This window comes from Oratosquilla oratoria, chromosome 5 (assembly GCF_046742065.1).
Source record: "Oratosquilla oratoria isolate Oo_2021 chromosome 5, ASM4674206v1, whole genome shotgun sequence".
NCBI classification, from domain to species: Eukaryota; Metazoa; Arthropoda; class Malacostraca; order Stomatopoda; family Squillidae; genus Oratosquilla; species Oratosquilla oratoria.
The window spans coordinates 23,380,488-23,394,494 of record NC_134781.1 but is presented as its reverse complement, the minus strand read 5'-3'; the positions used below and the strand labels follow the sequence as shown (position 1 = coordinate 23,394,494).

General features: G+C 37.6%; 1 protein-coding gene across 3 annotated transcripts in view; it reads left to right on the top strand.

The window, feature by feature from the left end:
• Nucleotides 1-7,957: 7,957 nt before the first annotated feature.
• The window catches only part of LOC143025407 (uncharacterized), an 86,610-nt gene continuing 80,560 nt past the window's right edge, over nt 7,958-14,007 (top strand). For all 3 annotated transcript variants that reach the window (XM_076185040.1, XM_076185041.1, XM_076185039.1), the window contains exon 1: nt 7,958-8,285. In XM_076185040.1, the coding sequence (XP_076041155.1) occupies nt 8,085-8,285 (201 nt within the window). In that variant the 5' untranslated portion in view covers nt 7,958-8,084. The remainder of the gene's footprint in view (nt 8,286-14,007) is intronic.

Below are 14,007 nucleotides of genomic sequence, written 5' to 3'. Positions count from 1 at the left end.
CGTTTTGGTGGCTTTCAGAATGGAATGGAAATTAACAATTCACTGAAGGTAATGTGTGTGTGTGTGTGTGTGTGTATTCACTTGGTCTTTGGATCACGTGTTGGACTCGTGATCGACAGCTATTTCCCTCCCGGAAGAGAGCTCAGAGCTCGTAGGTCCGATCTATGGGTAATGCTATGACCTTTCACACACACACACACCCAACTCCCCGCCCACGAAAGTCAGAGTAACGACCCGAAGCGCAGCATTACCGAAATAATTTCTGCCCTGGGCAGGATTCGAACCAGGAGCTGCGGGCCACTTTCGTGGCAGCTCAGCGTTCTACCAACTGCGCCACCGAGTGTGTGTGTGTGTGTGTGTGTGTGTGTGTGTGTGTGTGTGTGTGTGTGTGTGTGTGTGTGTGTGTGTGTGTGTGTGTGTGTGTGTGTGTGTTCACCTCGGATCTGCTGCAGCCTCTTTTCGAGACAGCCAGACACCACCCTACGGCAGTGAGCTCAGAGCTCATTATGAGCAGATCTCTGGGTAGGTCTGAGACCACTCACACTCCACACACCGGGAATGCAAGGTCACAACTCCTTGACTAACGTCCCGTACCTACTCGCTGCTAGGTATGTGTGTGTGTGTGTGTGTGTGTGTGTGTGTGTGTGTGTGTGTGTGTGTGTGTGTGTGTGTGTGTGCGCGCGCGCATTTGTCTGTTTTTTTACATTTTGCCTAACCAAGCTGAACACAGAAATCGAACCTGGAAAAATTCCTTGTAGCTGTTTATTAAATATCAAACACGTTTTTTATTTCCACAGAAAAAAATATATATACACACAAAAAACACACACATACTCGAGTTGCTTGGAGGCAGAAAGACATGTATGGTTATTTATTTGTGCATTTGTTGGGCAGAAGACGGAATCCAAAATGTCGACATTATGTAATAAATTTACTGTACGATAGTGAAATGAGTTAGTCTATGGCGTTTCGATAGCTCTATATTTTTTTTTAATTATGTTAATGTTTAATATATTAAATGTGGATTTAAATTACCATAAATAAATTACAAGATATTGCTGAACAATCGTGAATAATAATTGAGATAATTGAGAATAACAAACTATTGTATATATGATACTGGCAACAACAAGGAAACGAGGAAAAAACTAATAGCATAAGAAAATAGAATGTAAATGAATTCCTAGATGAAGTAGATGGATTTCATCTCAACATGAAGAAGAAGAAAAAAGCACATAAAAGTGAAAGAAATGGCAACGGAGAGGAAATTGGCAACTAAGACGAATGTGCAGATTCAGCAAGATGCGGAAAGATTTGCAAGACGTATCAAGCTGCAGTATTTGTAATAAGTGGTACGGTTGCAAAAAATAATATTCACACATACCCAACATACTGTACATAAGAAAATCCTGGTTGTAACACTGTTAATAAATGTTAAAACAATGTTAGTCGTTCGCAACACCTTATGCAGAAGAAACAAAATATATATTTACTATGTATTACATTGGTGACGTAATCGGTAGCGTGTAGGTCTCGGAATCGCTTAGTTATGGGTTCGAATTCCGCACTTCTCTCTGATTCCGAGTAGTGACATTTACCTGCCCCAAAATAGTGTAGTAAAAATCATAATAATCTAAATTGTAAAATTACGAAAATGCACAAACTCCTTAACTAGCCACTTTAATCTATCAAGCAGAACTGTCTAGTAAATATAGTATATAGACGAAATATCTCAAGTTAGGAACAGAATGGGTAATGGATTCTAGATACAAATGTTAAATTTAGAAATCATTGGGGTAAGTTAATATGATAGTATTGCCACCATTTTCTGCCTTCAAATGATTTTTAATCGACAAAGCCCAAAGGACAAAAAATAATAAGTATATCATGTCACATCGGAATACATAGTTTTCATTAAAGAATAACGTAAAGTTATAATTAACCAAAAATAGGACAGATGGTCCAGTTTGGCTGGAGCCACGAAAATATGCCGTCATCATCATCATCATCATCATCATCATCATCATCATCATCATCATCATCATCATCATCATCATCATCATCATCATCATTATTATTATTATTATTATCATTATTAGCAATATTATTATTATTATTATTACTATTATTATTATTGTTATTATTATTAATAGTAATAATAATAATAATAATAATAATAATTTTCTTATCATTATTATAATTGTTTTCGGGCTGATAAGGAAAGTCCTGTAGTCGCCCGAAATCATTTGTTGCCAACTTTGATGCTGCTTGCGTTGTGTAGCGATACCAGTTGTCCTTCCAACATTAATCCATCTCCTTTTTAAAAGCATCCAAACGTGTGGCTGTGATTACTTCGTTGGGTAGAGAGTTCCAGTTGTTTATAATTATTTGACTAAATTCATTTTCCTTACCGCTTATGGCTGTGTCTTTTATCATTAACTGGAATGACCTCGCGTTGTGTTCCTGAGCTGTGAAGAGCAGACTTGGGTCTTTTCTCTCTAATCCGTTTAAAAATTTTGTAATTCGTGCATCATGTCGCCTCTTTGAAGTTTATATTCAATGGAAACAGATCCCAAGATGGCGTAGCCTCTCACCGTATTCCATATTTCTCAGCTTTGGGAGTGATTTAGTTGCTCTTTTTTTTGTACACTCCATCTTGACGTTATCAACAATAAAAAGTGGATGCCAGATGATGTTACCATAGTCTAGATGTGGACGAACTAATGTATTAATTAACTAAGTCAAAGTTTCACTAATAAATGACTCAAAGGTGCTCTTTATGATTCCCAACATTTTTTTTTAATAGCACCAGATACACGTGAATGGAATTTCAGTTCTGAGTCAATAATCACACCGAGATCTTTTTCTTTTTTACCTTGATCCAGATTTTCACTTTCCATAAAGTAAACAATATACTGGTTATGGAATCCAAAGTGCATAACCTTGCACTTTTTGGCAATAAACCTCAGCTGCCACCAAATCATTCTTCATTTCCTGGCAATCTTGTGGTGAGTTAACTTCTTTGTAGATCTTTGTGTCGTCAGCAAATGTTTTAACTGTGCTTGATACAGATTCTGGAAGATCATTAATAAACAGAACAAACACTAGCGGTCGGAGTACCCTTCCTTGCGGTATGCCATCCAGTCGGATTTGTCTTCATCAACTCGCTATCTTCGACATGTCATAAAGCTCTCTATCCAATGGTAAAAAAAAAAAAAAAAAAAAAAAAAAAAAAAAAAATCTTGTATTCCATAAGCCTTTAGTTTACCTGGAAATCCAGGTATATAACATCAAAGTTCTTTCCTTGCTCCAAAAACAAAGTCCACTCATCCAAACACGAGCAGTTGTGTCATACACGATCTATCAGGAACATCTCCTTGTTGCTGGTCGACAAGTAAATTGTATTTATTCATGTGTTTGACTATATCATCCTTTACTAATGCTTCAAAAATCTTACATACACCTGTAGTTAAGATTATTGGTCTATAATTCCCGGGCTACTTTTGATTTCCTTTTTTTTTTAATTGAGGTAACATTGACATCTTTCCAATTTTGTGGCATATCACCTTTATCAAGAGATCTATTATAGATAACTGTTAGTGGTAAACTAATACTCGAAGCTGTTTCACTAAGCACTTTTGGGTGAAATCCATCAGGTGATTCCTTTTTCCGCAGTTTAACCAATTTCACTTTCACTTTCTCTACATCAATTTCCTTAACCCTTCTCGCTATATTACCGTCACTACAGTCCAAGTCGCAAACTTTAGACCTTGTCATAGTCTTTTCTTAAACTCTTTATTAGGCCCCTTTCACACTAGGTAACTAGTGACCGTCACTAGCGACGGTCACTAGTTGCCTACCATTATTTTAAATTGAGCCTTTCACACTACGTCACTGCGGTTGCCCGGTTGCGCAACAGGCTATGGCTGTTGCCCGCTCCGGTAATAAGTGACCGTCACTGGCAGTTGCCGTCACCGACCGTCTCTTTTTCTTGACCAGCAAAGCCAACAGAAGCACCTCCTCCATTGATGCCATTCTTTCGACTAATGACATGATGAGAAAGGATTCCACAATTCGGTGACAGTCACTGGTTGCTTGCAGTTGCCCGAGACTTTCACACTAGGCAACTAGTGACCGCCAATAGTGACGGTCACTAGTTGCCCAGTGTGAAAGGGACCTTAGATTCCTTAGTGGATCCACTTCATTTTCATATATCCTTTCATCTTTTCAATCCAGTGGGTCTCTAAAACGCCTCGACTTTTTTTTAACTTACGTTTCCTTCTTTTTGTTTCCATTACATGATTTATCTCCTTTTCTGCATGAGGGGACGGAGACGTGGGGTCGCCGATTTAATGAAGCGGCAATGCTGTGGATACGCTGTGCCTTGCGACACTGCTTCTGATCCAGGGCAGTGGACAAGACCCGTCATCCAGGAGGTGCCAAAATAAGAGGGAGGGAAGAGGGTGGAGGGGGAGTGGAGTATGTAGGGGATGGAATGGGTGGGAGTGGTTTCTATGCCTTTGTTTTTTGGCTACCTCCTATGTAAGGGGGGAAACCTTTGGTATATGTATGTATGTATGTACATGATGTATGTATGGTTTTCTGTTCTTCTTTGTCTTCACTATCGGTATGTTCTCGTCCATTTGCTCTCTCAGATGGTTACTGAAAAAGTTCCATGCCTCATGTACAGTACATGTGGTGAACAGAGTCCCCCACATGTGCTTCTACGCGACATTTTGGCTTATAATATCGCCGCTGCAGAAATGGGATAGACAAGGAATGAATATGTGTTGTAGAAACAGCTGGCCTTCGACCTTGTATTACTATTGTGTAGGTTAAGTCCATATTACGCCTCTACTACAGGCAATTGTATTCCCATGAAAGCACAACCTAGGCCCTGCCGAACCATGTTTCAGTCAGTTCTCTTCTGTACTTGTCACCAGCGGTGCGCGACCCAAGGCCCGCGGTCACTTTTGCGGTTAGGGCAACCTCGGAGCCCGACCGCCGGCCCAGCCTAGGTCGACACTCGCACTAACCAAAATAAAACCCATGAAAGTCACTCGAGTCTCATTCATTCCCTCGTCACCAAAGCACAAGTAATGTTCCCGTAATGTTACATACACCCATATCGGTCATATATTGAATCCAATCATTTTCTCCAAGCTTTCATGCCATCTTTTTTTTCATAATTTCCGTTAAAATGATTATACCTTTTTGTTTCATTTTTATGCATTGTATAAAAATTCATGTCATACGCTAAACATACATGATCACCCATACCCAGTGCTGGGTCATAGTCTATGTTATTCACCATATCTTCATTTGTGATTATTAAGTTCAATAAGCTTGGTTGCTCATGTGACTCACCATGGTCTTGGATCACGTGGTGGACTCGTGATCGACAGCTATTTCCCTCCCGGAAGAGAGCTAAGAGCTCATATATCACCGATCTATGGATAATGCTGTGACCTTACGCGCACACACACACCCGACTCCCCGCCCACGAGAATTGGAGTAGCGACTCGTAGCGCAGCGGTACTGAAATTATTTCAGCCGTGGGGGGGGGGTTCTATACCGTGTGAGTTCACTAATATGCTGGAATAAGAAAGCATTCAACATTGCCGAAATAAACTTATTTGCTCTATAACTAGCCTGTTCAGCTGAGTGGCAATTTGTCCAATCTAAGGGTAATTGAAGTCCCCTTTTATCATGAAATTACTATATTCCCTTGATTCAACCGCTTATCATAATATTGTATTCAGTGATTTGTTATTTTCTTCAGAGCTGTTGGAACTTGCAATACTAATTTTGGGATATTTTTTTTTCGTTTTGCTAAGTCAGGTAAGTTGGGTTGGTTTCTAAGATTAGAAGGCCGACCGAAAATGGCGTGAAATTGTGGCGAATTCTTTGCTAGGACCCGCCATAGTGGCTGAAAATTGTGTATTGTTTACATTCCGACAGCGACACTTTCGTCGTAAATTGCCCAAAATTGTGCCCCTCCCCCGCCCTCAATATTTCAATGTACTTCCAACTGGCTGACATTACATAAGCCGAAAGCCGAGCGATTATATATATATATATATATATATATATATATATATATATATATATATATATATATATATATATATATATGTGTGTGTGTGTGTGTGTGTGTGTGTGTGTGTGTGTGTGTGTGTGTGTATGTACAACACTGAATGGGTCCCAGTGATTAGAGACACATTTTAACAACCACAATGCACTTTGATTCTAAGCCATCAAAGACCAGCATGCTGAAATTGAAATGTGGTACTGCCCAGGACTCGAACCCGGATGCCGGGTTCGAGTCCTGGGCAGTATCACATTTCAATTTCAGCATGCTGGTCTTTGATGGCTTAGAATTAAAGTGCATTGTGGTTGTTAAAATATATATATATATATATATATATATATATTTATATATATATTTGTATATATATTTATATATATTTATATTTATATATATATATATATATATATATAAATATATATATATATATATATATATATATATATATATATATATAAAAATATATGTATATATTATTTAAGGGGTATTATGATTTTGGACCATGATTATGAAGTGGAAAAATATGAGTTGTGAAACCACTTAATGCATTATGGAAAATATTAATAAATTAGTCCGCCTGAAAAAGATACTTATGTCACTGGGGAAAGGCAACTAACAAATGCCACCCGCAAGCACGAAAAAATGCGCGGGGAATGATGAAAAATATATATGATATTTTCACATATAATTTTACTTTAAGAAAATGGATACGTTCCCATTGTCTGTAAAAATATATAAATAGTATATGTATATAATTAGAAATATTCAAATTTCCGTGGAGTACTTGTGTCATAATGATTTGTGATTACAAAACAAACATTTCAACTCTCTGTGAGACTTTTTGTTTCCATTTTCTTTGGTTCGAGTAACACTCGCAATGTCAGTAGTATTACATTCAGTGTTTCATAATAAATCAGAGTAAAATTAGATGGTCAGAATGAAACACTAAGATATAGGTTACATCATATCAAAGTTACAATTAATCTATAGTAACATATAACTTAAAATAGTAAAGAATAAAACTACGTATAGTTATACAACGTTATGAATGGGGAGCAAGCAAGCATAAAGTGAACGAAATGGAGGGCAACTAGTAATGCAAGGCTAGATGCAAAGGTGAACGAAGGTTACGAAATGAATCAAATTTGTCACAATGCACATGCAAAAACAAATGTTTGAAAACGGTTATTGGAATCAAAATATTATATAAGAAGCCAACGGTATATTGACATATTTGCCTGTTAAATGCGTTATCTAAGCAATGTATGCATTGTGTAGGCCCCTATGTTATGATTGTATTGAGTATTTGCAAGCATGCAGGAGCCAGACTTCAATTTAAAATGAAAATTCCAACTTTGAAGTAAGGGGAATGGTTAGTATATAAATAAATGCTGTAGTTACTAATAGGTGTCCTATATTAATCTTGCTAACATTTGCACTGATTATAGGCTATTCGAACAACATTTTTCAGTAAACAACGTATGTGGCACCAACGCTCTGAAGAGCGTACGGACGCCACAGCAAATTTCTGCCAGTTGTACGATAATGTTCATCTTTTATTATTTATTCTTACAATTGTTTGAAATTAATTCTGGTCAGCTTTGTACCATTTAGGATATATAATAGGATAGAAAAATGATGTAGGAAATTTTAAACCCATGATCTTACGTAACAGTTAATAAATTACTCCCATTGTAAAGCCAAACCGTCCTTTGTTTCAACAAATGAAATAGGTTAAATATTTCTGTTTTGTCCAAAGTAATATGTTCTTGGACTACAATAGAGATTAAATTAAATGGGCATAATTTATTGATAATTTTTTCTATTTTAGACGACATTTAATCTTAAATAATACGATCGATTTATACTGTTGAATTTCTGTATGCTCAAATGGTAGCGTTGTTTACACTCGCGCATTCTGGGGAGCTGAGATAACGACGATAATCTGTACGAAAAACATAGTAGAAATCATTAGATATTGGTTGATATCGTTGATATGTCAGACAGTGCTGATTCTAAACCCGAAAGTGTCCCAGACGAAGGGCATAATGGCGAAACTGCTGAAGAAGACGAAGGAGATGGTATGGCAGCCAAGGGCCAAGGCAGCAGGAACAAGGGTGAAGAATCATCTGGACAAAAAGGCGGAAAGGATGAAGATAAAAATGCAGAAGGAGACGACACAGATGGACATCATGAGGTTGGTTCTATGTGAATACAAGAATATCGTAGAACTTACCCAGTGGATAGTCATGACCGTGTACAATCACGACATTAAGTTTAGGCTAACTTTTATTTGTTTTTGTAGTTTCGTGAAACTTGCTCGTTGAATGATTTCGTTGCAAAGAAAACGTCTGTTCTTGTAGGTGATGTGATTTGATAGTTGTGATTAGTGTAACAGTGAAGAGATGACTGCAATTTGTGACTTTCAAGACTTGGCAGGACATTGGGTTTGAGGAAAAAGAATTGTCAGTGGACTAATCTAACACCTAACTCCAATAAATTGTTACCTGATTTCACAATTATTTAAGTGAATAACCCTCTTACAATTTGTAATTGATACATGAAAGAGCTTGTTATATGTGTCATGCTTCAAACCATTCTAAATTCACATAATATAGAATTATATATTAATACCAAACTGTTATGCAACATAGTCAAGTGTAAGTAATGCAACATTAGGCTAAGTACAGAATCTTCATTATAGTTAATGAAAGAATTAGAATTTGCATAAGTAGTCATATTGTCAAGTGAGAAGTAGAACTTGATTTGGAAATCTTGGTTCATTGTTAATTCTATTAACCTGGAGAGAGCTGTCGGACAGTTACAGTTGGTATAGAGTTGTTTCCTTATGTTCGTACATGCCCATGGCCATATTTATTCCGAAGGACTGTGTACCTGTGTTATATGTTAAAGGAAAGTTGCATGAGGTCATTGTATTAAGTAGTGCTGTGAAGTGTGGAAGATCTGGCTTTGTTCTAACTAATTCAAGAGTGAGGCAGAGGTATTACCTTGCCCTAACACTTAACATCTACATGAACTAGGTTTTGGACATTTGTTGACCAGTATCATGGTGTAGTATCCATTGCAACACAAAGGTCACCATCTTTGTTTTTGACAATGATGCTGTATGTTTTATGAAGTCATTAGAGGTGTTGAATGGCACTTTCAAATCACTACATAGGGAGATGAGGCTGCAGAGACAGTTACCAAGGGCCTGTCAATGGTTCCTTATTGTATGATGCATTTTAGTCTTGTTGATGTGATGAGGACCTTGAAGTTTGGGAAAACTTTTTATACCTTGGTACTGTAGTACATGATATGGTATTATTAGCTCACCATGGTATATTCTTACTAGTAATCTTACCAGTGCCACACCACTGGTTAGTGAAGCAGCTGAAGTAGGTTTGTTGGGGTAGGAAGCCTTCTTTGGCTCATCAAGTGCCCCCCAAATGTCTTCAGTAGTGGTTCCAGTTTTGACTTGAACATGTTTACAGATTTAGCTAAAACTGCCTCTCCTGGCAGTTTATTCCACTCCTGTCACTCTTTGTAGGTGGAGAGGGAAATCAGCTGCAGTGCCTCATCTACCATTGAGTCAAGTACATTTTGGCCAAGCAGCTACCTGCCTAGGTTGACACCTCAAGGCACATGGTTGTCCCCCACAGTGGCAAGGTGGTGGGTGCATATACTTTCCCATGACTCCTGGGTGAAGTCACCCCTTAATGGGACCTATCTGTGAAGGTAGTTGTTGACTTGAGCCAACTACAGCCTATCATTATAGGGCTCCCCCTAGTTTATGATTATACAAAGCTGATGAGGTTGAAACTTACCATAGGCTTCATCTCTTTTATTGCAGTTTATGGATTTACTGAAACTTATGAACTTGAAAAGAGATGTACTATGTGAAGTTTATTGTTGACCAGTGCCCATCTTAGGACACATGTAGGTTTGGGTGACTTCAATGCAGTTACTAGTAACAACAGAACTGGGTGTGGGATATGTGTTGGTGTTCATAGCTCAGGAACCCAGAATATTAATAGTTCTCTCCTAGATTTTGCAGTTTAAAAAAAAATGGGGATTGCTGGAGATATAGCAAAGGAGATTGATTACAGATTTGTTAGTTCATGACAGAAGATACTAGGGAACTGGAGAGTTACTGGAGTGCTCTCTTTGGGACCTATCATAGATTTGTGGTTGCAACTCTAAGGCTGTGTCAAGTTCAAGAGAATCACAAGATGTAATCCACCAGTCCCCAACTGAGTTGAAGTGCTTTGTGTCCTTGACACTGAAGAATTGTAGAATACCTTCAAGCATGAAACTAAAAGCTACTGAAAACTGCATTGGAGAGTCTTCACGATCAAAGAGTGGTGCATTGTGCAAAACACTGGTGAATATAGAGATGGGCAATGTTGCCAATTTGGCTGATAGCCTGAATTGATACAGGACTTAGCAGATTGAAACTGACTTAAGGAAGGACTTGGCAGATTGGAACTGACTTAAGGAGAGATACTGAGAGGTATGTCAGGGAAATTGTTGAGGATCTTGTGGGCCATTTCAATGCAAATGGCCACATACCTGCTTACTAAGCCCTGAAGGAACTACATTCCAAATCTGTGACCAAGGTGAACACTGAACAGTTGATAGACAGCTAGTGTCAGACATGAATGGATATAAAACTCACTGGGTTGAGTACAGTACTTTGAGCAGTTGTATGTGGCTGACCCTCCAAGTGGTAGCCAGCTTCCCCAAGTTGATGTTCTGGTGACAATTGCCTGTCCAGTGATAAATGAAACTTACCCATGTGAGTGAGGTTGGAGAGTTCTTAAAGTTCTCTGATGACATTTATTGGAAAGTGGTCTGAGGGTAGATCATATATGGTTTCCCATGTCTGTGTTTGGAGAATGGGTGAACATGTTGTTATGTCAGGGGAGGTTGCTTGTTGGTTACATTTTAGAGGTTGCCCAGTGGAATGGTTGCTAAAATTGAATACATGCAAGGGAGTTGTTCTAGTATTTTTTTCCTCTGGTCTACTGTTAGTGTGTTTAGCCAAATTGAGTGATGTGCATTAAGATCACCTGCAAGTATGTGGTTTGTTAGTATGTTGAAGTTGAGGGATGTATCCTCCAGGGGCTGATGTGCTAGATAGTATGTGCAGTAGATATTTGTGATGCTCTAAGTTTTCTTTAATTGTGTAATGTATTGAGATTATTTTAGTTGTGTCCATTTGTGTTTTAGTTTCTTTTGTTGGAGAAGGGTATGTTATGTCAATATCATCAATCCACCTTTGTGTTGTGTGTTGTCTTCCTCCACTAATTGGTGGATGTAGGTTGTGTTGAATGTGGTGTTAAATTTGTTTCCTGTATTAGAGATATATGTACATTTAGTTCATGTAGGAGCTAAAGCAGCTTTGTGTGTTTCTGATCCTGTTTATTTTGTAGTATGTTTTTGGGTGGGTGTATTGTGTGGTGGATGTGGCTCTAATACACTGTGTACTGGTTTGTATTGGCAAGTGTACTACGTGTGAGGTGAATTCATGTGTTACATTTGATTTATATATGAAATTGGTTTTGTGTGTGCTGGACATGTTTATAGTCCTGGGTTGATTTCTATATCTAAAGCTAGAAGGAGTTCAAGAAAAGTGATAAAATGAAAAGTGTGTTTCTGAGCCTGATCTGGAGACCAGGCAGCACCTCCTTCTGGTGGTTGGTATGTTCCCTTGCATCTCAGAGGTAACAATCTTTATGGGAAACTGGGTATTTCACCTGGTTTCCATCCTTTCCATGGTGGCAGAGAAGCCTCTTATAGGTAGGACACAGTAACTCCACACAGTCATGCTTTAGATCTTATCTGCCAATTGCTCTCTGCTTATCTACCAGACTGAGAACTAGTTTGGTTGGTGATGTTTGTATTTTCTCAATCTTGTATCTTTCTATCTGAGGACCATTCCCTTTGATGCATGTTCCAGTTTTGGATGGATAAGGATTTCTGTGAGTTTTGTCATCATCTCTTCATCCATATGGTGAAAAAGCCATCACAGTGTTCTGCAGCAGTCTATATGTTTCTCCCACAATCTACTAATGTGGCTGTTAGATGACAGGTTGTCTTCTATCAACAGTTCCCAATCTTTCTCCTCTTTTGCCTTTGTAATGGCTCTGCCTTCCAAAGAATAGTTCAAAGATGATCTTTTAGAGATATCCATTTTCAGTACTTTAATAAAAAAAAATATTTTGAAATTTATATCCATTTTCAATACTTTAACAAAGAAAATTATTTTGAAATTTATTTTCCATTCTTGGTTCCATGAAGATAGTGTTCTCTTTTTGCAACAAGAGACAGTTCTTATGTATCACTCCTCTCATGAATTTTGCATTATCCACATGTTGGCATAACTTTTACCTTTCATCATGTCTTTAATATAGATACAAACATTATAGGTGCTAACACCAATCCTTGTGGAACTCCACTGGTCACTGCTCTTCATCCTAGCATCTCCTTTACTACTGTCCTTATATACCAGTCAAGAAATCTTCCACCCATTCCAATAATTTTCCTTTAATACCACCTATTGATTCTCTTTTTCTGATTATTTTTGTGTGGAGTACTTTATCAAATGCTTTTTGTAGATCTAGAAAAGCAGTCTGCCCATCCATCCCTCTCCTGTATTATTTCTATTAGTCTCGAGTAGAAGCAAATCAAGTTTGTGGTACATGATCTTCCTTGTCTAAATCCAAATTGTTTTGGATTCAGTATATTTTTCTTCCAGATGTTTAACACATCTACTTTTGATAACTTTTTCACATATTTTTGCTATTATGCTTGTGAGGGAGACTGGTATGTAGTTAGTTGGATTTTCCTTGTCCCCTCCTTTATATATTGGTACAATATTTGCATTTTTCCAGTCCTGTGGTACCTTTCTTTGTGTGAGTATTTAATTATCTTGTATATTTTGTCCGTCAACTCATCTATGCATTCTTTTAATATCCAGTTTGCAATTCCATCCAAACCATTTGATTTTATTACATCAAGTTTTTTTTTTTTTGTTTTTTTTTGTTCTCCGATTTCCTGGTGTGTATTTTACGGGAAGGAGAGCTATGCTCGTGGTGTCCCATCTCCATATCTCATTTTGTCTAGCCTGTTCTTGAATTCATGTATCGTTTTTGCACACACCACATTTTCAGGTCTCTTCTATAATCGTCTTTTTTAATTTTCTTTCCGTGTTCTCTTGTATTTCTTCCATCCCATTTTATTAGATCCTCTCTATCAATAATTTCCATGCCTTTCATGATTCTATAAATAGTTATCAAGTCTCCTCTCTCTCTTCATTGTTCCAATGTCTGTAGCTCAAGTTTTGTCAGCCTCTCCTCATATGGTAATTCTGATAGTGTTGGTGCCAACTTCGTAATTGCTCTTTGTATTATTTCAAGTTTTGTTATACATTTTTTTGTACTTGGTGACCATGTTGTCACTGCATACTCCAATTTTGGTCTTATCAAAGTGACTAGTATTTTCTTCACCATTTCTTCATCCAGGTATGTAAATGCCACTGGTTGATCTTATTGAATTAAAAGTTTCTCCAAAAATTTTGTTTATATGTTTCTCAGGGGACATATTCATAATAATGACTCCTAGGTCCTTCTTTTTTTTTCCCTTTTTATTTTAATTTCTTCCTCCTCCAATGTATATGATCCCACTATTCTTTTTTTGCTTCTTCCAAATTACATTATACTACACTTCTTAATGTTGCATTCCATCTCCCACTTCCTACTCCATTCCCATACTTTATTGAGATCAATGCAGCAACTCACAATCTTCTTTGCTGTTCACATTTTTCAACATTTTTGCATTGTCTGCGAAGAAGCTCATATAACCTTCAATTCCTTCATATCATTAATATATATAGCAAACATTATTGGGGCCAAAAC